The sequence below is a fragment of the Protopterus annectens genome, chromosome 8.part0 (assembly GCF_019279795.1).
Source record: "Protopterus annectens isolate FY-2018-M chromosome 8.part0, PAN1.0, whole genome shotgun sequence".
Taxonomy (NCBI): domain Eukaryota; kingdom Metazoa; phylum Chordata; order Ceratodontiformes; family Protopteridae; genus Protopterus; species Protopterus annectens.
In genome coordinates, this window is record NC_056741.1 from 379,483,774 (window position 1) to 379,510,126 (window position 26,353).

Genomic DNA, 26,353 nt, shown 5'->3' on the forward strand with positions numbered 1-26,353 from the left:
GAAGGGGGGTATGTCTTTAGACTAATGAAATTTTTACTGATTAACATTTGGGACTGTTTTTGTTGGGGTTTTCTTACCAGCAAAGTGACCTAATAGTTTAGTTTGATAAATATTTGACATCAGTGGATTATGAATATCAGCTCCTTCACACACTGCACATTTTTGGTTTCTTTGCAGTTTGGGTACAGTTTTATCTTCTACTTTTTAGTTTTGTTCTTCCAGGTACTACACCTGTACATTTTCCATTCTTAATATATTCCCAAGTCCACAGTTTGTTTACTTTGCCTATTCCTCACTGTTTTCCTCCTGTTTTTTTCTTCCTCTCCTGTCTTGATCACTCCCCACAGTACGCACCAACTTGTTCTGTCTCGTCATCAAAACTGTAGCGAGGGTGAGGTGACTGGGATGGCTGCTTCAATTAAAAACTTTTGGAGAGCAGATAGTATAGAAGGAATGCCGAGTTCCTGTCAGCAGTCAACATTGCAGTTGCTTAAATGGTAGTCTCTTTGATTTTGTTAGGAACTGTATTAAGTAGTTGGGTGTGACCTCTTCTTTTTTTGGTTCTCGACTCTGAGAATTTTTATTTTCTTAACTTCAGATTTATGGAAAGGGTCTGCAGAGCATCAGCCAGTCTTACTGTCCTGATTATGGTCTACTATTCTCTGCCTGTCTATTGCCACTGTCCATGTAGACTGGTGCATGTCAGGTCTCCTCTATTCCTTACCTCCATTCCAGTCTACCTTACTGTACTTCTGACCACATTAGCCCAAGTGCAATTCCTGGTTTCCTGTCCTTTATCATCTTATACCCCCCTTCATTTCCTAACTTCAGAATACCAGTTTGTTTATAAAAGCACTCGGTGCTTTGAATCTTTGAGTAAGACACTAATAGATATAAAAAAGACAAAGGTAGTGTGGTTTAAGTAGCATAACGTCCAACAAATCCAAGGTCGCCATGGTCAAGTTTGAGAACAGCACTAGCTTGGGAACACATCTAGAGTACCAACCGGTTCTGTCTTCAAAGATTAGAATTGATGGTCTGCATGTTCATTTAAGGACATGTTACAGAACACTGACTATTGGGGAGAGATGGGCGAAGGCTGCCAGCCTAGTCAAATAGAATTTGATATGTAATTCTATCAACTGTATAAATAAATGTAAAATACAGGTTTGTTTTTAAATGTAAGAAAGCACTAAAATGTGAACTTCAGGATTGTTGCAACATTGCCATCTGCTTAAGGAAAGCAAAGTATTTCAAATGTCTTAAGTTGAAAAGATCTTATGAATCTCTTTAATGTTTTACAAGTCTGTTCCAGTGTGTCTGGATAAAGGTTTTGTGCCCATTGTTTTAAGGCTAAAGTTAATGACCAGAATTTAGATATGGAAGGTGCTTTATTGCTCTAGTTAGAAAATACATGTGAAATGCCTTGTAAGTTCTGAGCAGGTGTTAGATTGCTAAATAATGCAGTTTGTGGCTTGAGAACTCAGACCAGGTGTTAGGTTTTCCCAGTATTCATACTGCATCATAAGTGTCAAAAATATGTAATTTGGGGAGGGACCCAGCAAACATGTTAGTAATGTTTTTAAAATGCTATTTCTCACAAGAGACTAGGCATTTTGATCTTTATATCTAACTTACCAGCACTCTGACGTATGCTCACATGTAAGTTTAGCACTGATTTCTTGTAGGAATAGCTAAAGCTAGTAAAGCTTAATTAGGTATTTTTCTTTAAAATCAGACCTGTCCTACTGTATTTTAAGTTTCTGTGTCATCTCTGAACTCTTGGATATCTCTGTGGTGTAGTAGATTTGTCTTGTTTTAATTATTTATTAAATATTTTTAAACCTTATACCTGTGGCTGATTTGTGTAGAGAGAAGCTCTAGAGTACATTGCATATTTATAGAGATTATTGTAATAGACCACTCTAAAGTAAGCCTAAACTGTTAGTCATACTACCATTGGATAATATTGCACAGTAATAATTGGACACCCTTTTAAGGGCCTTTGAGTAGCTGATATTTATTAGCTGGTGGTGGCAGTAATTACTACCGTATAGCCTGGGTAAAGGGGCACAGCTGGAGAACCTGTCCGCTTTTGTCCCAGGAGGGTCTGTGTGGTTGTATAACCTCTTAAAGTGTGTGTGTGGTGTCTGCTACCTGGGCAGGGACATGAATTACTGGTCAGTCAGAGAGGGTACTAGAGATTAGCTTGCCAGCTAGGCTGAGATCTGGACCCTATAGCTGTGCCAGTGGGGAGTCTTATTGGGGACCTGGAGAGCAAGGGAGCAACCAGCCCCAGACTGACTGATCTCTGTGCATTTAAGGGAAATTGTACTTTACTGTGTGTTAGTTATCCTTTCCTCCTCTATGAAACCTGTCTGATAGTGGTGAGGATTGAGGCTCCTTGATAGCTGGGCCAGGGCACGGTCGTCACACACTTCCATAAATTCATAGATTGGTATATTAAGGTGAAGCCGTATGTTTTTCTACCTAGCCTGTTCCATCAAAAGCTAAAAAAATGAAACAAAACCAATAAACACTTATTGGCATAATCATAGCCAGTAAAAAAAAAAAAAAAAAAAACAGCAGCAGTTCATGAGATTTCTGCAGTGGCACTTGGATTAAGTAGTCTTCTGGATTGTATAACTAGACAGATAGTACTAATCTCACAGCAGTCTGTCTGTATGGAGTTGTGCAAATATGAACTGACCCTTGTGTTAGTAGCACAACATGTAGCATACTTGCCTTTGGTACAGAAGGCTGTGGGTTCTACTCCCACACCATGTAAACAAATTTCTGACGCTGTAGTACACTTTAAGGGGATATGGGAGTGCTGCACTCCTGAGTGTCATCCTTTGGACGAAATGCCTAGTAATAGTAACTGTAAACTTGTCTGTTTGCCAGCCATTCCCTATTGCAGGGGGTGGGGTTGTCACAAGAGTTAAGGTCTTCACCTGACAGATGCAAGGTACAGGGTTTGATTCTGATATCTGGTTATTAGCCAGGCTCGTAATAGCCTGGAGACAGCCTAATATGTACCTATGAACCTGCCATCAGAGAATGAAGATCTGGGATTTTTTTAAAGCGGTTTCTAGTCACAAAGGTAGTTATAATTTAGTCTGCAAAAGTGAGAAAAGAATCTAAGTACTCCATTTCAGCCATCAGTTAAACTTTGCCATCTTCAGACAAATGCACCTTGCAGTAATACTTTCTATTCAGAGGTAGCCCTGTCATGGTGTTTTACCATGAAGACCTTAGAACCATGGTGGTTTGTCTCCACTGCTATGCTAAATGCTAACGAAGCAGCATTAGCCAAGTATGCCAACGAATGAGTGAGTGTAGCCGGCTTATTTTTCACATAAGCCATATTGAAAGTACAACATTGTAATGTCTTGCACAATTCGGTGATTGCAACAGCCTGGATGTTACAGGGGGAAAGGTACCTGTGGGAAGCATTGGCTATAAGTCTGTCTCTGGGGAGGGGTGGAGGTGGGAGCTTCAGTACAGAGCCAGGTGGATTGTTAGCTAACACCATGTAGAATATTTGAAGTATCAAAGGGACTATACTTAGAGCAGGTCTAACGTCATCATGCACTTTACCAACAGTAATGCACTGAAACTGTTTGCCAGATGTTCTGACAACTTGGACAGGTATGTGTAAGAGTGAATTTGGTGGCAGTTGCCTGTGCCAATATGATGAGTGGGCTGCCACTGTTTACCACAGGAAAGTGCTGCTCTGTACTTGTGGTAAAGGGTGATTCAGTCATGCAAAGTAGCTACTATGAGGAAAGACACTATTTGGCTGACGTGTCTGATTAGCAGATTCTCATCGCATGAACAGCTCCTTTTTGCTGCCAGTGGCGAGGCTCTTTCTGAATCCCCAGGATTTGCTGCAGGTACCTCTCATGCACAATAAGAATTAAAGTTCTTGTTCCTAACAGGCAAGTGATGTGAAAAGGCAACTTGCATTTATTAACCTTGCGAGGGCTCTGCTGTGAATTTGGGGCACAGCATTAACTGTCTGCAAGGAATGGTGGAATCAGATTTCATGCAGAGTAGCAGTCATGTTATACATCGGAGAAGGTACATGGCTGGACTCCTGTAGGCTTTGGGTACTCATCCATTTGCAAAACAGTTCACACGTGCAAATCTAACTAGACACTTCCTGGAAAGGTGGCATATACAGATGCTGACAGAAATCCTATTTTACAAAAATATCTAGATAGAGCTCACTGCATTTACAACTCTAAATCCACAAGAGGTAATGGTCAGCATTAAATCAGACTGTTTGGGAAGATGGCGCTTGTTTGTGAGCTGTTGCTGAAAAGGGGAGTATGTCTACCTTAAAGTAATGAGACTTGTTCTGTCCAAACTGTCTTGGCTTTGTAAGTTGCTGTTAAGAACTACTACTCTTGGTAGCTTGAAAACCTATTAAATGGAAAAAATGTTCCCACTTTCACTTAATTTCTCAATTTCTTGAACTGAATTCTTACAAATAAACCGAATATACTCGGGCAACATAAGTTGGTAGATTGCTATGGATACTGTCAACAAGGCAGGCAGAGACCATTCCAGTATGTGCAGACAGGCAGCCTAGAAATAGGTGCACAATATAAAATCTTTAGTGACTTCATCTCTACATTTAAACTCTACAACTGGAATACCCTAAAGAGGACCGTGCCTCTAGGTGTAATTCATTTCAGTAATGCTGAAACATCCTCCGTAGCCGCACACCAGTCTGAGCTAAGAGTAAGGTCGAACTCTGTAGCCTGGCTAACAAGAGACAAGACAAATACTACTATAAAGCATGGAAAATATTGTCAGAAAAAGTCCAGCAGTCAATACTTGCGTTCCTTTTCTGCAAGATTTCTTATTTCACCAGCTGTTAACGCACCATAAACACACTACATCAGTAACAACCCAGTCAATATAGCCACCCAGTTCAACTCCCACTGTATAAACTCCATGCTCTCATTAAACAGAGCTTTTCCACCACCCTCACTACCACAATGTCTTAGTACTTTCCCCTCTTTCCAGTCCTAACTCCTTTAAATCTACAAAATTTGAAACCAACAGCCTTAGCAGCAGACAGCCTAGCAACAGAGTACCTAAAATTCACTTCTGAAGCTTTAGCCCTCCTGGTTTCTCTACTAATTAACCAATCCATAACAGAAAACCACATCCCAGATATTTGGAAGAAAGTGGAATTTCAACTGAGTTAACTATAGACCCATATCCGTACTACCACCACTATCAAAAATGCTAGAAAAATATCCCACTCCCAGATCCTCTGATATCTTGCCCAACATCATCTCTCCTAACATGGCTTCCTTACCAGTTGTAGCATAATTACTGCTCTTACTAGCTTTACCAGTGCTAACAATTGTACAACAGAACCAATAGAAATAATGGTAACGTAGTATCAGCACTTTTTGACTGACATTTGTTTCCCATCAAACTTCTCAGCGACCTCTCCCATCTTTCCTTTGGCTCCCAATTGGGAGCCCTACAAGGATCAGTACTAGGCCCACTTCTATCTGATATATAAATTTGTAAACTCTTACCACCACAAAATAGCATATAGTCAGTGTGCAGATGAGACAACCCTCATCTGCTCTGCCCCAACACTGCAAGTCTTCCATGAAATCTCTCAAATCTCTGCTGGACACTGCAGACCTACTCCTAAATGCAAAAAAGCAAACTAACGCTCTCTACCAAAATAATGTAATTGAGTACGGAATACTTGTAGATGACACACTAATATGACCACCATATTCTCCAATCTATCAAAAATACACAGAAAACTAGACTGCCTGTGTTAGAGCAAATTGGACAAGAAAATTTATATTGGCAACCTACCTACTTCCATCTCTATTGTATGTATCACCAATGATGACTAATCTCTGTACCTTCAAGTTCAAACTTCATGCATGCTTTAATAAAATAGCAAGGTTTGCCTTGTATTCATCTCCTAAAACCCACCTCTAGACAGACATGAAGGATCTAAATTGGTTAGAATTTTAGCATAGTTAACCCACTCTCAACCCACTTCTGTGCACAAACTTGTCTAAGCCAGATAGTTGTCCTTCTCTAAAGCAATTACTGCTATACAGCAAAAGAATACCATGCTCCAATAACAAATCTCTTACCTGGAAAAAAAAAACACTCTGCTGGAAACTGTCTATTCTTACTGTCTCAGCCCTGTGAAATTCCATCCTACTAGAGTTAAACTTACAAAAAAACAAATGCTGTAAAAGTATGCTAAAACAACATTTACAAAGCGCTTGGCTCAGCTCTTGCTCTACACCCAGATAATTTCCAATCCAAAAGCAAATGGAAGCTGCAGTACTGCTGACAAAAACAATAGCGGTTCTGTGCTAAATTCCCATTTGGTGATTTACTACTCTAAACATTTAGCTGATTAAGTCGCCTCACAGTAAGACTCTGTCTGGTTCGACTCTCAGTGTCTTCTGCGTGGAGACATGCGTGAATGGGCATTCCTTTGTTGAAGGTTGTGCATCAGGGCTGGCAACTTGGTACGTAAAAATCAACTGCCAATCATTAGTGGACCGGAGTACCGCTGTGGCGACCCCTAACCGGAAAAAGCCGAAAGACACAACAACTTGATCCTTGTTCTCCCTCATTGTACGACTAATTTCAACCCAAATGCCAGTCTGTTGTCTTATTTTTCTTTGTATTTCTGTATGCTACAAGCTTATGCAAAATCACAGGTTCTCATATTTTCTCCTTTTACTGTAGACAAATTGTATGATGCAGCATTCACATTAATTATGGGTTACAGCTAATTACCCACGAAAAAATGTGTATGCAACAAAGATGAAAATATATAAGTTATGAAAATGGAAAATATACTGTGTTCTGTGTATGTGAATATTGAAGTTTCTCTCCAGACCTCAAAGGGCATCTATCACAGTCGGACTTTTCTGGTCATAGGATCAGAGGAAGCTACTAGGCTATTGGCCATGAGAGCTTACAAGCCTAGCTAAGAATTTCGCCCATGTTCTGAAAAGTCAGCACCAATACCTCTGTCCAGCAGGGGCACAGGTGGAATCCCAGGGTTGTATTTTCTGTTCCCCATCCAGTTATCCAGGTTGCCCTTAAAAAGGGTTAATGAGGTACTCTGCTTGATGTGGAGAAGGGAGTCTGTTCCACAGGAGCATCTCTGACACATCTGTCCTGCCTACAAGTCCTATTGGTGATATAGACCAGGTTAAGGTCAAGCGTGCGGGTTACATAAGTGGAGCTTGACTTGCAGATATACAGCATTTTCCATCAAGGTGGGGTCTGAGATTGCTTTGTATGCCAGATAGAGGTCACCTCTGAGGAGTCTGAGACTGATTAGAGATGGGGCCATTAGCCTGGTTAGGGTAGATGTTTGAGGCCTTTGATTCTCTTGGTGAGGAACCTCTGTGGTCTTTCCTGGTACTGCATGTGCTTTGCGGGGTACATGCCGCAAGGGCCATTGTACTCAATAATGGGTCTTGTAAGGGAAGAATACAGGGATATGACCTTGTCCCTGGATGAGATACCCTTACTAATGAGGTGGGCTATATAGAAAGCTTTACATATAACAAAGGCAATATGGTGGTCAAGATTCAGTTTGCTATCAACCTGGGTGCAAAAGTCCCTGATTGTGTGCTTAGCACCTTGTTATTAATGTGATAATTTGTGGTGATGTCACTCTCCCTAAAGGGGATGATTCATTTTTTTGGCATTCAGTTTGAGGCCATATTTCTAGCACCAGTTATTTTGTTTGGGTGAGATCCTCTTGGACACAACACTAGGGGAATTGACAGTGCCTAGCTTGCAGTCATCTGCAGACTTGGTCAGCCATAGCCCACTGTTTTTGGCCTGCACCTCAAAAGTATATCCCAAACAGACCCCAAGACCAATCCCTTGGGAGATGCACTGCTCATTACAGGTCTACTGCTTGAGGTAGCTTCCCCTATTTTCACACTGCTCATTACAGGTCTACTGCTTGAGGTAGCTTCCCCTATTTTCACTGGGTAGGTTCTATCAAGTGAGCCAGTTTGCTACCCATCTGGTAACATACGGATTGCCTAGTTGAGAGTTTCAGTCCTTATATCTGTTATACCTGAGTGGGGAACAGTATCGAAGGCTTGCTCAAGTCGAGGGGTGGAGTCTTCCCCTTCACGCCTTTGGTGACCGTCTCAAAGTAGATCAAATTTAACAGGCATGACTTCCCCTGACTAAACCACACTGTGTAGGATCGAGTGGGAGGTTGCCAATGTCCTTGTTAATAAGGTCCATGATTATCTTCCCCATGGCCTTGCAGATCAGGCTAGTTAGGCTGATGAGTCTATAATTTCCTGGATCAGTGGATGCTCCACCTTTGTGCAAAGGGATGATGGTGGCTGTCCTCCACTTGGCTGGGATGAAGCTGGCACTTAGGCTTTGGTTGAATAGGGTGCCTAATGGTGCTGCAGGTTCCCACCCGAGTTCATGTAGGATGCAGCCTGCGATGAGTCCCATGGAGGCTGTATTTTTGCCTTAGAGGACAGTGATGCCTTGCTCTCTAGAGATAAGGGAAGCAGGTGCTGGGGATGTCCTGATTTTCTGATGGGGAGGGGACAGAGGGGTGACGTTTTCATTGTACCTGTCTGCCAGAAGGTTGGCTATATCTATGGCATTTGTGTATGTGGTGTCCTTGACCACCATTTCTGAGCAGATCTCCGCGCTTCCTTTGAGATTGTGGACATATGTGAAGGCCTTATTGTCTTTAGTTAATGGGGCCAGTTTGGACTCTGCTTTGGAGGATTTCACTAGTGCTTGTATTTGCTTCAGGCTAAGGAGAAATCGCTTCCAATTAGTCAACTGCTCCTTTGTCCTGGACAGAATTTTTTTTCCTTTTATTATAGAGTTTATTGCAGATGCCCACCTATCCGGTATTTCTGATTCCATGCAGCTATATAAATGCATGTCAGCAAAGATGAATTTCATTCGGTAGTTACCCACTTGGACTTCAGTAGGTGCATGGCAGTGAAAGTAATTTCTTATGATGCCAGTCTCACTCACTGGCAATGTGCATGCACACATGCCAGTGAACAGTTTGGAGCTTACCAAGACCCACCTATACCATGTCTTTAGGACTGGTTTGTCAGTTTCCAACAGAGACAATGAAGGCCACTTGCATATTTTGAACAGAAGGCACACAGCTGGGAACCAAAATGGAAAACGGACATTTATAGTAATCATTGCCCCAATCTGCTGCCTTTATTATAATGTTCTCCACTGGTGCTCTTCCTGCTCTTTACTATTTTAGGATTTTTAGTGTAGGGTAGACACTAAAATTGAGGCATATGTGCTGTGGCACACATTTCCAGTAAAATGTTAGCTTTTCTCTGTCCTCCTTTTGCTGGGTTATAGCAGGGTGTATAATGAAAATGACTGTTCTGTGGGAGTCATGTATACTGCATAATAGGTTCTGTCTGTTCAACCTTCTCATTTTCCATTATAGTTTTGAGTGTTTGTGAATAAGTGCATTCAGCAAGAGTCCTTTTTTTTCTCTATTTTCTAATTTCTGGTGTAGTTTTTACTTGCAAATTAGGGAGATGTGAGCCTTATAAAAGTAAAGCACACACTGTTAAGGCTGCAAGTTAATGTGCTTTATTCATTTTTTATAATTAAATGTACTTTGCCTCAGGATGAGTTAAAGAATTGGTGTTAATTCTGGATGTAACTATTCCATAGTGGTAATATGACCTTACTGCTTGACAGCTGGTCACTCAAAACTGCATTGATAGCAGTATGTGGCAATTGTAGATCACTGCAAGGTTTGTAGATTGGCAAGTTAGACTGATCAGTGGTATAGCTGCCAGTCAGACTATTAGAGCACTCGGGTGGGAGTTTGTGCTGTGTATATGTGGGTCTAAATTAGTTCACCAAAAGATATTTCAGCGAACGCTTATTCATCGACACACAATCAGCAAAAATCAGTTCTGTGATTCACTGAAGTTTTCCAGGGCAATGAAACAATTGCCCTGCTGCACAATGGAACCCACAACTAAATCAAACTGACCCAAGTGGGGGATTCACCCCCAGTGTAGAGGGCTGTGCCCCCCACACCCCCTAACTATATATACTCTGAGATAGCGCTACAGTGGGGGAAAGAGCAAAGCCGTGTAGTTGGCCAACTACTTCCTTGTCTTGGGAAAATTCTGCAAATTGCGGAAGTGATTTTTGCTGATTCTGTCTGAACAGGTGGTTGCTGAAAATATCTTTCGGCGAACTAATATAGTCCCATATATTTAAGGTGATTAGTGGGTAATGAGTTAAGAAAAAAAATACAGTAGATTTTTGCTTTTAAGATGGGAGAGACTCATGGCATATAAATAGAAGAATTTGGAGGCAGCCTAAAGAATAAGTGAGTGAATGGTTTATTGCATGTTTGATTAAGGGTTTTTGCATCTGAATCATTGCATGCCTCATGCTGAAAAGTACTGTAATGGCACAATGCACTTCTCATGTTTTTAGAATTTGTTGCAGTGGGTATAAATGCCTCTGAGGAACTCTCTGACCAGTCTTTTAATTTGGGTAGGTAATAGCCTAAAGTGGTCAAGGCCAACATTTTTTTCTTTTTGGAAATTTACTCCATCTCAAAGTACGAGATCAAGTAAAAACGGTGTCTTTTCATCTCTTCATAAAAAGATGGTCATTTTTTATAAAGGAGTTTCATTTCTACAAACTGTTCCACCTGTAGCAGACGTAATGCTTTAACTGCTACTCTTTGGAACATATTTATTCTCTGTCTGTTTGTAAACCAAATATTATAAATATTGGTATAGATTTAATCAGCTAGGTATTTTCCATAAGGTAATACTTTATGAAATCAGTAAATTACATTTCTCTATTTCAGAAAAGCACAGTTTTTTTTGTCCTGTCTAAAGGCAAGCTACTTTATTTAGTACTGTTAACTGAAGACACCTTTTCTCAAAGCTGCTTATCTGTTCTTGCAAACAAGTGTGCAAAAATAAAAATGCATCTCACTAAGTCAATGTATGGCAGTCGCTTGTAATTATTTCAGTATTGGCATTATGCATATTTTTCTTAATGTAGGGAATGGAGGGTGATACAAGGGAAGTTACCACTGAAGCGCAACAACCACAGCAGTTCCGTCGCCCCCCACCACGCAGATACCGTGGTGGTTATTATAGGTGAGTAATAGCTGTTTATTCATTTTTATTTACATTTCTTCCTAACTGGACTAGATTTAACTGTTTGAACCCTCAGCTGAAAATATATACCCACCACAAGTTTTATTTTTAGTGGGCATGGCTAACCTCAGGTGTGTTCTCTCTCCAACGTAGTACATTAGTGCCGCAGAATAGTATATTAACTTGCATAATCTTTTCTCTAGTATTTTTAGGTTTCAAAGCCTTTACATGTGTCTTAATAGGCTAGAAAGCAGAATTAAAATAGTGCAGAAGATTGTTTTCATGAATCGTAAGCATTTGATGTCAAACTACTTTGCAATAATGACTTTAATCACCTAAATTGCTGGATACACTTTACTGCCAACCATAGAAATAGATAGAGGTGCATAATGCAGTCTTTTAGGTATGTGCATGTAATAGGGCATGTGTATTCATAAATCATTTCATGACAGTTGCTGTAGACAGTTTGGGTTCAGTTCCATCTTAGAGGCACAGATCCGAGGGTGGCAGAGATCTGCCTGTGCTGGGCTGTTTGGCTCTGCTGACTGAGGTCTCCCTGGGTCGATCTGCTTTTGAGGTTGTGGAAAGGGGTTTTTACCACCTTCTCACTTTCCAGATCCTACCCCTTTTCTCATCTGTTCCGAGCTCTTAGTCCATCAGACCTACTCCACAGGGATAGCCAGTTCCAACAAGTGTTCAGTCAGTTCTGGTAGAGGAACTCCCACTCTTGTTTTGATGCTCCCCTGAATATCACCAAGAGGAAGCACATCAGAAGAGAATGTGCAAGAGGAGGCATAGACTCCCTGATGGAGTCTGTCACAGAGGATACCGGTTTTGATGAAGGGTCTCCCAGATCACCAGAAGACATCTCCTCCTTCGTAGATATTTCAGAGATCTTAGACAAAGGTAGCTGGTCTTCTGAAAATTCGTCTGGAAGAAATGGCATTTAGTTTCCGCCAGGCTTGGAGGGAACTGGATAACGTCGAACCTATTCCAGAGACCCGATAAATTCTTAGCCCCTCTGAAAGACCGATCCCACTGGAGTAAAGGAGTCCCAGTTAATATGGTGGTGGAGACAGCCACCCAGAAAGAGCTAGCAGAACAAAGCTCTTTGGTCCGTCCAAACGGAGTCGAGAGCATTGGACAGATTCAGAAAACAAATCTTTGCCTTGGTGACTTTTGCCCTGAGGTCTCCTCCAAATTACCAGACACACTTGACTAGACTTGAGAGATTTGACCAAAGAGCTATCATACTGAGTCCATGTCTGCAGAAGATTTCATAAGAACATTCTCACAACTGACCACTCCATTGTCCATATTAAATGCTTCAGTGTGGTTGATTTCTCTGTTGATGGTACCTCTTGAGTTTCTGGTTCAGGCATTGCCATAAGGAGACCTGTCTGGATGCGGCTATGACTTTGTGGAGCCTTTTAATACTTTATCACTGCCCTATTCGATGGCAGTCTTCAGTAAAAGACACAACCTGCAACAAACAGGTTGGAAACTCTGCTGTGGGAATCCAAATATTCTACCCCTCAACAAACCTTCTCCATGATTCAGAAGTAAGAAAATATGGTTCTAAATAACTCTGTGACCTTTCCAAGGCCTGTATAGTGATTCCTCCAGAGGCAGAGGAGGAAAGAGAAAATTCTAATTGAAGACTTTGCCCTAGAGGCAGAGGACGCCTGCAGAACCAGGGTTTCTGAGATTTGCTTCTGGACAGACCCAGCGCTCAACTGTCCACCTGTGGAGGCAGTCTGGAGATTGTCTTTGCATCCAGATGCATGGCAAATATAGTGGAAGATTTATGGGTGCCAAGAGTAATATCCAGAGGTTATTGTATACCATTTTTCCAACCCCACTACCTGCAAAAGAAAAGTTTCCTGACTGTCCAACCAGTCCGAGGAAGTCAGCAGCGCAAGAAACCCCAAAGCTGCTAGTCATCCAAGAGGTGCCACCAGACCAAATAGGATTCGGAACTTGTGCTTCTTAGTGCCCAAGAAATTATGAGGTCTCAGACCAGTTTTGGAACTAAGCAATTTGAATTAGTACATGAATCAATTCTGAATAGTCATTGTACAGTCCATCCCACCTTTTCTTTAATAAGAACAATTGGACGTGCTCAGTAGATCTTCAGGATGCATACTATCACATCAAAATAAATGGGTGCTGTTAAACTCGTGTTTTTGGCTGGGAGCCAGTTACAGCCAGTTCAACATCCTGCCCTTAGGACTCGCCATAGTCCCCAGGTGTTTGCCAAATGTATGGCTGCGGTAACTGCTCATCTGAGAATCAAAGGGTTCAGTCTTTCCATATCTGGACAAGTGGCCCTTCGCTGCCCCCTCCAAGCATCTTCTAAATTCCACGGAGAGACTGCTCCAGAATTGCCAGTTATTGGGTTTAATGGTAAACTATGGTAAATCACAACCTGGAGGTCACTGGTACACATGTTCTTCGTATTTCACTGTTGCAGTCATTACATTTGGGTAATCCTGCTGGCAGGTTGTCCTCAGTCTGCCTGAATTCCGAAGTCCTGGGTCCTGAGTCTGCTGCTGTTGCCCCATCCCCGACGTCAGGTCGTCAGGGGTATAAATGAAGCAGCCGATGCCATTTTTAGTCTTTCTTGCCGTGCGGCGCCCGAAGCAGAAAGCAGTTTGTGCCTGTCGGCCAACTCCTGAGATTTTCGTATTCAAGCTTCAGATCCAAAGTCTTCAATAAAGCTAAGTACCCAGTTGGGGAAACTTTTTTTCTTGCTCCAGACCAATGTCAGAAAAAGTAATTGTATTTCTTGTGGAAAGCAAATACCTCATAAGGACTTTCATTCTTACTGTATTCCTTGCCTAGGCCCTGATCACAATGTTTCTGGTTGTCTGTTTTGTGCTAGATTTAACCAACGCACTATTAAGTGTCTGTATGATTTTGATTTAAACTATTTTGGACGCCGGTTTAATTATCCAGAAATGTCTGATAGCCATCCGACTACCGGAGTTCACAAAAAACGCAAAGAAAAGGAGAGAACTGAGGCCCAGAACCGAAGCTTCTCCTAAGCCATTTGCCGGTCATCAGTGAGGTGCTTTTGCAGCCCCTGACGCCTGCTACTTTAGAGTCGCAGCCCGCTACTGGCTCCCACGTGGAGTTGGCCATGTCGCTGGAAACTCGAGGTATTGGAGCCTCTGATAATATTCTTTCAGATGGCTCCGGAGCCGCTGAGTAGGCACTGGCTTTTGAGGGTATATTCAGACCTAAACATCTTTACATTAAACTGACTTCAGCTTCAAAGGCAAAGACTAAAACACCTTCTAAAGCAAAGAAACAAACTCCTGAGCCATGTGGTCAGGCCTCTATGATTAAAAAACAGATGCTCAAAATGGCCGAATACTTGATTACCTTGATCAGGGGTTCCCATCCCCCTCCTGATAAGAGGCCTAGGCAAGAGACTGACCATTAATCTTCAGATCAGGTTTCTATTTCTTCTGATTCCTCTTCTGATCAGGAATATTCTCTTCACCCTATGAGGATTCTGATGGTGAAGAATCCATACCTTCAGCTTCTCCTCCAGAGGACTATTCTTTTGGGGAAACCTTGCATACCATGAGGGAGCATTTCCACTGGGAGAGCCAACATTTTTCAGAATCTAAAGAGGCTCTGATTTCTTTTTACTACCTCAATGCAGGCCACTAGCCATTTCACCTGTTAGACATTGTAGATGTGTTTTAAGAGTCTATATTACAGGGTTCCGGACTCGCATAAATTCCTTTTTAAAAACCCTGCTGCAGACCCCGAAACTATTTCACAGGGTCCCAAAGGAGTTGAGGCTTTCGCTGCAAAAAAAACTATCCCCTCTGACAGATTCTAGGGCACTGAATAGATGGGGAAAAAAGGTTTACACATCTGCTACCTTGGCTATAAGGGCCTTAAATTGTCAATTTCATATGCTGAAATATCAGCAACGCGTCATGGCATTGCTTAAACAGAAAATGTTAAATCCTGAATGTGCGGAAAACAAGGAAATGCAGGATTTATTGCATGCAGCTGAACAAGTTGGAAAGCATACTTTGCAATGTGGTTTTGATTCTTTGGAGGCCTTGTGTAGGGCTGCAGTTAACGGGTTCTCTAATTCGGTTTAGTAGACACTGGCCTACCAAGAACTGGTTCTTTCCTGTGTCACAGACCACAAAGGGGCAGATCCAGACACCCTAGAGGTAGATCCCAGGTGCAAGGTTCATACAGGTCAAAGCAATGGGGTGCTTCTACCTCCAAAGTTGGAGAAGACAAATCGCAACCATACAGGAAACTGTCCCAATGACTTCCCCCACCTGCACCAAGCACTCATCTCCTGGCAGCACCCTTGGGGGGGGGTGGGTAATTAGCAGTTTTTCTTTCTCAAAATTGGCACATTATAACCCAGGACAAGTGGGTATTAAATATCGTGATTATAACCCAGGACAAGTGGGTTCTAAATATCGTGTCACAAGGCTACAAGTTCCATTTCCATACCCTGCCAAAGGCAAACGGCTGGCCAGATCAGCCAAAAAATCAATGGGCAGAGGCACAAAAACAAGTCTCATCCCTCATGGACATGGGGGCCATTCAACAAGTGCCAGAGCAGAGAAGGATTTTACTCGACTGTTCTTGCTACCCAGAAAGGACGAAGCCTGGAGACCAATACTGGACATTTCTATTCTGAATACATTCCTGGATATACCAAAGTTTCAAGATGTTGACTTTGCAGCAGCTTCTGCCCATGCTGGGCAAGAATGCTTGGCTTGTGACTTTAGACCTAAGAGGCATACCTGCATGTCCCAATCAGACAATTATGCAGAAGATACTTCAGATTCAAGGCTGGCTCAATGCATTACCAATTCTCTGCACTGCCCTTTGGCTTATCTACTGCACCCAGGGTCTTTACAAAGTGCCTGGGACCAGTAATTGCATTCTGCAGACAGAGGAATACAAATATATCCTTATTTGGACAACTGTCTAACTCAAGCAAAGAACAAGGACATTCATCTACAGCATCTGGTGTTTGTCAAAAGACTTAACATGCCTAGGGTACACAGTCAACGAAAAATCAAAACTAGTACCCTCTCGAGATAATATTCCTGGATGCAAGCTTAAGTATAACTGCCCAGATGGCTTATCTCATGCCAGACAAAGGCAACTGACTACCTATTTCAACATGTTGGCAACAAAGGCCCAGTTATCTGCAAGAAAAATTCTGCAGGCTTTGGGCTTCATGGCATCCTACTAATTCCATATGCAAGACTGATGCATATGAGGAAACTTCAATGGTACCTAAAGTGTTTGGACTCAACATTGCCACAGCCTGGAAACAATGATTACACTCATTCCCTGCCTGCAACAGGAGTTTCGATGGTGGGCAAAGGCTTGTTACCAAAAGGGACAGCCATTCACTTTACCCCCAGCAAGGTAGACACTGACAACAGATGCATCAGATTATGCCTGGGGGGGCCCACATGGCAGGAAGATGCATTCAGGGCAAATGGACCTCAAACCAAATGCATCTACATATTAATCAGAGATGCTAGCTGTTCAAAATGCCCTGACAGCCTTCAAGGACTTGCTTCATCTGGGAAAACTACTGATGGACAGCACCACAGTCATGTGGTATATAAACAAGCAAAGGGGCACACATTCTTACCCCCTTTGCAGACTAGCCATGACTTTGTGGGACATAGCATTGACTTACCAAGTACATCTGTAGGCACAATTCCTGCCAGGAAGGGAAAATACTCTGGCAGACGAACTAAGCAGAAACCTCATGCATCCGGCAGCTGGATCCACAAGTCTTCAGCATAACAAGGAAATGGGGATGCCCGGACAGATCTATTTGCCTCCCCTCACAACTACCAACTACAAAGATTTTGCACAAGACAACCATGGAAAGTGGACGCCCTATCAGTGTATGCCTTTCCCCCACTGCCTCTCCTCCCCAAGGTACTCCTAAAGGTCAGACAGGAGAAGCCAAAGATGATACTGATTGCCCCAGACTGGCCCCGCCAGTACTGGTATCCAATCCTAAGGAGCTTGTCTCCATACCCAGCTTGGACCTTACCTCAAATACCTCAACTACTGTCCCAGCAAAACAATCAGATCCTGCACAGCCAACTCGGGACTTTAAACCTGGCAGCATGGCAGATAATGTAGTCATACAAAACACATCTCTCAGTAAAGCTGTGATGGATGTCATTTTGGAAGCCAGAAGGCCTAGTACTAGAAAATTTTATGCTGGAAAATGGAAGAGATTCAGTGCTTGGAACCAGGCACAAGGAACTGATACAGCTGTGCCAAATATTCCTCAGATTTTGCAATACTTAACTGAGATGCTGGACAAAGGCCTATCTTTTTCATCTATTAAAATTCATGCCTCTGCCATTTCGGCTCATTACAATACAGAGCCACAAATCTTTTCTCTTCCCTTATTAAAGCAGTACCTCAAAGGAGCCAGAAATTTAAGGCCTCCAAGGAGATAACCAATGCCTGCATGGGACCTCAACTGTGTCTTAGAAAAACTCAGCCTGCCTCCTTTTGAGCCAGCTGCTACTGCTGATATAATTTTTTTATCTTGGAAAATAACTCTGCTCCTAGCAATAACTTCCAGGCACTCATGGCTGTGGAACTTTTTATCCAGACAGGGTCTCTCTGAGGACAAACCCAACATTTATGCCCAAGGCGGTGTCCAGTGTGGCTCTAAACCAAACTATTCATCTGCCAACTTTTTATCCAAATCCACATAACAAGGGGGAGAGAATTCTGCGTTCTTTGGATGTACACAGCTTAGATTCTACTTGGACAGAACCAAAGGTTTCAGAAAGACATAGCAATTACTAGTGACATGCTGCATGATCACAAGGAAAGGCTATCTCAAAGCAGACTATTTCAAAGTGGATGGGCCACTGCATTCATTTCTGCTATTTACACCATGGCAAGCCAGTGCCTAAGGGCATTAGGCCACATTCAACCAGAGCTGCAGCCACTTCAGCAGCCTTTCTCAGGGGAGTACCAACCTAGGACATTTTAGAGGCTGATGCTTATAGTTCAGTGTACACCTTTACAAAGCACTATCATCTGCCACTCTACTCTAAATCTAGGGCAGGTTTTGCCACTGCAGTTCTGCAGGGACTTGTAGCCGCTCCTAATGCTGTTTAGCTCCAGCCTCCCAACCATAGCTTTGGGAGACTGCCCAAATGTAATGACTGCAACAGTGAAACATGAACATAGTACAGTTGTGTACACTTACCATAAATGTAGATGTTAGAGTGTATTCACTGTTGCAGTCCAAGTTACCCACCTGCCATCCCCCTTTCTTCTGCTGGAACCTATCTTTCCTTCTCTGATTTATACAACCTATGTGGTGTATTTTCTTGTAGATGAAGGTAAAGTTTATATTGGTGCATGTACTATATATATAATGCATTTTGGCTATCCTTTTAGAGGGCACCTGACATCTGGGGCAAGAAAAACTAAAGAAAATGGCGTCTGCCGCTTCTTTTATTCCCCTGACGACCTGACGTCAGGGATGGGGTGACCGCAGCAGACACAGGACCCAGGACTTTGGAATTCAGGCAGACTGAGGGCAACCTGAGAGCAGGATTACCCAAATGTAATGACTGCAACAGTGAATACACTGTAACATCTACATTTATGGTTAGTGTACACAACTGTTCTTTCTGGATACTACAATACAGGTAGCGTTGCCACTTCCTCATCGCATATCTACAGTCAGAAATCAGGTTTATCTACTTATTTCCAATCTATCTCCAACAAGATCAGTCCTTCAAGCACTAGGCTCTATGGCAATAGCCATTGTATTTCCCTTGGCATGTTTGTGTGTTCTTCAGTGGACTGTAGCTGTTCAGTGTTACATTTTTCTTTAACCCCTATCCTTTTCAAGTCAAGTTTACTCTGATTTATAGATGACACATTCACTGGTGGATCCAACTGGACAGCATTCATCTGGGCTGACTTTGTTTTACTGCCCCCAATGGCTACAGTAACCAGAGACGCTTCTAACTGAGGTGGGGGTGACATTTCTTTGAAAGGATGGTCTAAGGCGCATGCCCCCCCCCCCCCCCAGAGACCAATCTGCGTATCAGTGTACTAGAGATGGTAGCAGTCCTAGATGTTCATCGTGTTTCACTGTTGCAATCATTACACTTGGGTTATCCTGCTGGCAGGCGACCCTTAGTCAGCCCGAGTTACAAAGTCTTGGTCCGGCGTCTGTTTGTCTCCTCTTCCCTGACGTCAGTGAGCCAGGGGTATAAGTTGCAACCGCCGCCATTTTCTCCAGTCTTTCTTGCCGCGCTGTGCCCAAAGCAAAACCAGTTTGCAAGTGCCGGTCGGCCAACTCCTGAGATTTTCAAAATTGAATTTCACAACCGAAGTCTTCAATAAAGCGAAGTACCCCGTTGGGGAAACTTTTTCTTGCTCCAGACCGATGTCAGTAAATGTTAATTGCATTTCTTGTGGGAAGCAAATACCTCATAAGGACTTTCACTCTTACTGCATTCCTTGCCTAGGCCCTGACCAAGACGTTACTAGTCTGTTTTGTGCTAGATTCAATAAATGCACTATTAAATGTCTATTTGATTTTGCTTTACATTATTATGGACGAAGATTTAATTATATAATGTCGCCGGAACAACCGGCAACCAGAATGTATAAACGCAAAGACAAAGAAAGGCATCAGAGGTCCAAAACCGACTTAAGCCTCTTCTAGGCCAGTCTCCGGTTCTCAGTGAGGCGCTTTCGCAGCCCCTGACACCCACTACCTCAGAGCCACAGGCCCTAACCGACAGCCACGTGGAGACACCGAGGCCTGTGGAAACTCAAGGTATTGGGCCTACGGAAACTATGCCCTCAGATGGATCCGGAGCCACTGAGCAGGCACTGGCTTCTGAGGGTGTTTTCAGACCTTCACAGCTTACAATTAAGGCTTCTACAGCAGCAAAGGCAAGGTCAAAAACACCATTAAAGACCAGGAAACAAGTACAGCATTCTCCAGAACAGGCATCCATGCCAACGAAACAGATGCTTAAAATGGCCGAATACCTTCTTTAATCAGGGGTTCCCATCCCCCTCCTGGCAAAAGGCCTAGGCAAGACACTTATGATTCCTCTGATCAGGTTTCCATTTCCTCTGATTCTTCTGATCAGGGCTATTCACTACCTCCCTATGAGGACTCTGATGCTGAAGAGTCCATTCCTTCAGCCTCACCGCCTGAGGATTATTCTTTTGGGGCAGCCCTGCACACCATGAGGGAGCATTTCCACTGGGAGAGCCAGGATTACTCAGAATCCAAGAAAAGGCTCAGATTTCATTTTATTGCCTCGGCACAGGCCCCTGGCTACCCCTCCTGTGCTTGATATTGTAGATGTTTTTTCTGAATCCAGTCTCTCTCAAGATTTTTTACCCCCTCCTCCAGTAAAGCCGGACAGGTACTACAGGGTCCCTGACTCTAATAAATTTCTTTAAAAACCCCGCTGCAGACCCAGAAACAATTTCTCCGCGTCCTAAAGGGGTTAAAGCTTCCACAGCCAAGAATCCTGTCCCCTCAGATAGGGATTCCAGAGCTCTGGACAGATGGGGGAAAAAGTTTACACTTCTGCTACTTTAGCTGTAAGAGCTTTAAACTGTCAGTTTCACATGCTTAAATACCAACAATATCTCATGTCATTGTTAAAGCAGAAAATGGTTGCAAATATAGAAAGTCCTGACAGTAAAGAAATGCAGGATTTATTGCATGCAGTTGAACAAGTGGGAAAGCGTACTCTGCAATGTGGTTTTGATTCATTAGAGGCTTCTTGTAGAGCTGCAGTTACAGGCTCAGTAATTCGGAGACGTGCTTGGTTAAAAGAACAAAGTTTGACCATGTTAAAGTAAAATTATTGGATGCTCCACTACAGCATGATACTTTGGTGTTAAGGCAGAAGATGTTAAAGAAAATGGAGGATAAAGCAAAATCAATGCAAACGGTGAAAGATTTCTTACAGGTTCACCACCTAGGTTTAGCAGAAACTGGCCTCAGAAAAATTGGTCCTTTCCAGTGTCAGGCCACAGAGGCAGATACAGACACCCAAAAGGCAGATCTCAGCCCCAAGGCTCCTACAGATCTAAACAATGGGGTGCTTCAGCCCCCAAAGGAGGAGAAGACAAATCACAACCTTATAGGAAACGGTCACAATGACTTCCCTCTGCAAATGCCAAGCTCTTACCAGTTGACAGCACCCCTAGGGGGAAAGCTAGCACTTTTCTCAAAATTGGCACTTGATCACCCAAGACCAATGGGTGCTGAATGTAGTTTCTCAGGGGTATAGGTTCCACTTCCACACGCTCCCAAAACCAAAAGGTATGCCAAACCGGCCACAGAACCAATGGGCAGAGGCACAAAAAGATTGCTGTTCTTATGGATATGGGAGCTATTCAAAAAGTTCCACAAGAAGAACAGAGGCAAGGATTTTACTCAGGACTTTTCTTAGTACCCAGAAAAGACAAAGCCTGGAAACCAGTACTGGACCCTGTCAATCCTGAATACTTTCCTGGATGTTCCAAAATTCAAAATGTTAACACTTCAACTTCTGCCCATGCTGGGCAAAGAGGCTTGGCTAGTTACTTTGGATCTCAAGGAAGCAATACCTGCAAGTCCCAATCAGACAATCATGCAGAAGATACCTCAGATTTATAGCAGGCTCAATGCATTGACAATTCTCTGCACTGCCCTTTGGCTCATCTACTGCGCCCAGGGTCTTCACAAAATGCCTGGCACCAGTAATTGCATTTTGCAGACAAAAGAATTCAAATATATCCCTACTTGGACTGCCTTCAAGCAGAGAGCAAGGGCATTCTTCTAAAGCACCTGGCATTTGTAAAAAGATTGATAACTTGCCTTGGGTACACAGTAAACGAAAATCAAAACTAGTGCCCTCAAGAGATAATATTCCTTGGTGCAAGCTTAAATACAACTGCCCAGATGGCTTCTCGCGCCAGACAAAGGCAACTGACTCATTACTTTCAAATGATGGCAACAAAGACCCAGCTTCCTGCAAGAAAAATTCTGCAGGCCCTGGGTTTCATGGCATCCTGCATTCTACTAATTCCATTTGCAAAACTACATATGAGGAAACTACAATGGTATCTAAAAAGTGTTTGGACTCAGCATTGTCACAGCCTAGAGACCATCATAACCTTGATTCCCTGCCTACAACAGGAGTTTTGATGGTCCCAGGCCTGTCACCACAACAAGGGGCAGCCTTTCACCTTACCTACAGCCAGGCAGACTAACAACGGATGCATCGGATTATGCCTGGGTAACACGCATGGCAGGAAAATGTATTCAGGGCACGTGGCCCAAGGAGCAAATGCATCTTCACATCAATCAGAGATGCTAGCTGTACAGAATGCCCTGACTACCTTCAAGGACCTAATACATCCAGGAGAACTACTAATAAAGACTGACAGTACCACAGTTGTGGTACATAAGCAAGGGGGCACACATTCCTACCTCCTATGCAGACAAGCCATGTCTTTGTGGAACACAGCACTGACCTACCAGGTACGTCTGCAAGCAATTCCTGCCAGGAACAAAAAATACACTGGCAGACTAAGCAGAAATCTCATGGATCCTCACGAATGGAAGCTAAAGCCACAAGTGATCAGTATAAGGAAATGGGGACGCCCAGACATCGATCTTTTTGCCTCCCCTCAATTACCAAATACAAAAATTTTGCACAAGGACTTATCACTCTCAAGCATGGAAAGTGGATGCTCTCAGTCAGCTGGAAAAACCTGACAGTCTATGCCTTCCCTCCGATGCCTCTTCTCACCAAGGTGCTTCTAAAAGTCAGATGAGAGGCCAAACTTGATACTGATTGCACCAGACTGGCCACGCCAGCACTGGTACCCAGTCCTAAAAACTTTGTCCAAAGGCCCCACCTTGGCCTCTACCTTGAATCATTCATCTTCTGACACAGCAAAACAATCCGATTCTGCAGTCAACTCAGAACCTTAAACCTGGCAGCATGGCAGATAATGTAGCCACTCAGACTGCACCTCTCTCTAAAGCTGTTATGGATGTAATTTTGGAAGCCAGGAGGCCCAGCACTAGGAAATCTTGTGCAGAAAAATGGAAGAGATTTTGTGCTTGGAACCAGGCACAAGGGCTCTACCCACTGGTCCTTAATATACCTCAGATTTTGCAATACCTGACAGATGTTGGACAAAGGCCCATCTTTTTCTTCTATTAAAATCCATGCCTCTGCCATTTCAGCTCATTACAATACGGATCCTCCTATTTTTTCACATCCTCTACTACGACAGTACCTCAGAGGGGCAAAGAATGCAAGACCCCCTAGAAGAGCACCAGTGCCTACTTGGGACCTCAATTTTGTTTAAGAAAAACTAACACTGCCTCCATTTCAACCAGCCAGCATGGCTGATCTAAAATTCTTGTCATGGAAAACTGCTCTGCTCCTAGCAATAACTTCAGCAAGAAGAGTCTCAGAGTTACAGGCATTGATGGCCATGGAACCTTTCCTCATTTTTCATCAAGACCGGGTTTCTCTTAGGACAAACCCAACATTCATGCCAAAAGTAGTCTCCAATGTGGCCTTAAACCAAACCATTCATTTACCTACTTTCTACCCAAATCCCCAGAATAAAGGGGAAAGGCTTCTGCATGCTTTGGATATACACAGGCAGCTACGGTTTTACTTGGACAAAACAAAAGCTTTCAGAAAAACTGAGCAACTGTTTGTAGCTTATGCTGCAGGATCACAAGGAAAGCCTATTACAAAGCAGACAATCTCCAAATGGATAGGACACTGCATCCGCTTCTGTTATGCACAACATGGCAAATCTGTGCCTAAGGGCATTAGGCCTCATTCTACCAGAGCAGCAGCCACTTCAGCAGCTTTTCTCAGAGACGTACCAACCAAAGACATTTTAGAAGCTGCAACCTGGAGCTCAGTGCACACTTTTACCAAGCACTACCACCTACCTCTCTACTCCAAATCCAGAGCAGGCTTTGCCACTGCAGTTCTGCAGGGCTTGTTAGCCTCGCCAAATCCAATCTAGGCCCAGCCACCCAACCTCAGCTTTGGGATTCTACCCAAGTGTAATGACTGCAACAGTGAAACACTAACATAGTACAGTTGTGTACCTACCATAAATGTAGATGTTAGAGTGTATTAACTGTTGCAGTCCAGGTTTACCCACCCACCATCCCCCTCTTTGCTGGGACTATTCTGTACTTCTCAACTCTATACAGCCTATGTGGTGTATTTGCTTGTAGATGAAGTAAATGTTTATAGTAATATATGCTTGGTTGTTTGGCATATTTTTATCTTTTCAGCCTTCCTATCTGGGGGCACATGACATCTGGGGCAAGAAAAACTGAAGAAAATGGCGTCTGTTGCAACTTTTATACCCGTGGCGAACCGACGCCGGACCAAGACTTAGGAACTCGGGCCGACTGCTGGTCGCCTGTCAGCAGGATAACCCAAGTGTAATCACCAACAATGAATATACTCTAGCATCTACATTTATGGTAGGTACACAACTGTGCTTTGCAGGCATTCCAAGATGCTGTTCCTTTAGGGATTATTGCAGTTCAGACCAGCAACATGCCTGCAGTCTGGTACATCAAACAAGGATAAACCTGATATCCCTTTTGCAGAGAGGCCATGAGTGTGGGAAAGGGTGATCTCATCAGACCACTTTTCTATTTGCAATGCGCATTCCAGGGAAAACCAACTTATTAGTGGACAAGCTAAGTAGATCCATTTTGATGCCTCATGAATGGTCTCAATCTGGGTCAAATTATCTTCTGTCATTGGGGCCAACCTTGCTGTGACCTCTCTGCATCCCCCCCCACAACAAGTGCAGCAGGCATTTTACTCTTACTTACTCTCAGGGTGAGGCACCGAGATGCTTTAGTCCACGTTTGACCCTCTGGTCTTTATGCTTATACCCTCTCCCATTGATTCTGCAAACTTCCGCAGAAACAAACAAAGCTGGCTGAAGAGCGGAGTCATTCTTATTGTCCATTTGTGGCCCTGACAAGTATGGTTCCCTTTCCTGTGGTCTCACCTTTGTCTTCCAGAGCCAACTCTGATCTCCTGTCACCCATCAGGGATCCAACATCCCAATATACAGGCCCTCAAACTAACCAAATGGCTTCTCCACACCCAGCAATGGTTAGCCCAAACTCTCTCCCCTGTACATACCATTATTTTGGCTTCACAGAATCTGCTAAAAGTTTACAAGACCAAGTGGAAAAGATTCTCCCTTTGGGCTTTGAATAATGAGCTTGACCCTTTCTCATCTGCAGTTTCTGCAGTCCAATTTCTAGCAATCCTTTTCAAAGCAGCAGCTAGTTTCTCCCCAATTAAACTTCAGTTGGCAGCTATTTCTATCCTTTTGCATAGAAGACAAATTATTCATTGGCTTCATCCAAGTTATGCAAAGCATTCCTCGAAGGTATCCTCAGACCAACAATAAAGGATTCTTCACCTCCTTGGGATCTTGCAGTTGTGCTACAAGCCTCAACTCAAATCTTGTGAACCTTCAGCTAACACTGATTTAAAATTCCTTTCATGGAAGATAGTCGTAGTAGCCATTACTTCTGCAAAGAATATCTGAATGCCAGGTTCTTTCCACAGAAAACTCTTCTATCATTTTTCATAAATATAGGATGTTGTGTAGTCCAATCTCGCCTACATTCTTACCTGTGGGTTTGGAGCCGAATGTCTGCTCCGACTCTGCCATACTTTAGCTCAAAGGCTTTCAATTGGCTGGGCTAAGATGTTATCCCATGCTGCACTGCTGTCTATCCCCAGATCTCGTTTGCTGCTTGTGTAGCTCGGACATGTGGTCTCTGCTCTTGGCTCTTATAGCAGAGAAGTTTTTGCAAAAACAGCTATTTTCATAGCCATTTGGGTGTTATCTTTGAGCTGTGTTTGTGGAAAAGTTGTGTTTTTCTTGTCTTAGTGTGTTTCTTGTGGTATCCCACTAGCTGTTTCCAGTGGGCTAGGCCTGTTTCAGTTAGAGGACCTAGTCTGTCCCCTCGCTTACCTTTGTGTGCTAACTTAACTTCCCTTTGGCTAAGACCGTTTAATTTAGAGGAACTAGTCCTCCCTCTT

The 26,353-nt window shown here is 43.1% G+C and overlaps 1 protein-coding gene across 2 annotated transcripts in view; it reads left to right on the forward strand.

Moving 5' to 3' along the window:
- Positions 1-26,353, forward strand: part of LOC122808816 (Y-box-binding protein 3-like) — a 1,306,948-nt gene that overhangs the window by 1,004,769 nt on the left and 275,826 nt on the right. For both annotated transcript variants that reach the window (XM_044079878.1, XM_044079879.1), the window contains exon 6: positions 11,098-11,195. In XM_044079878.1, coding sequence (XP_043935813.1) covers positions 11,098-11,195 — 98 coding nt within the window. The remainder of the gene's footprint in view (positions 1-11,097; positions 11,196-26,353) is intronic.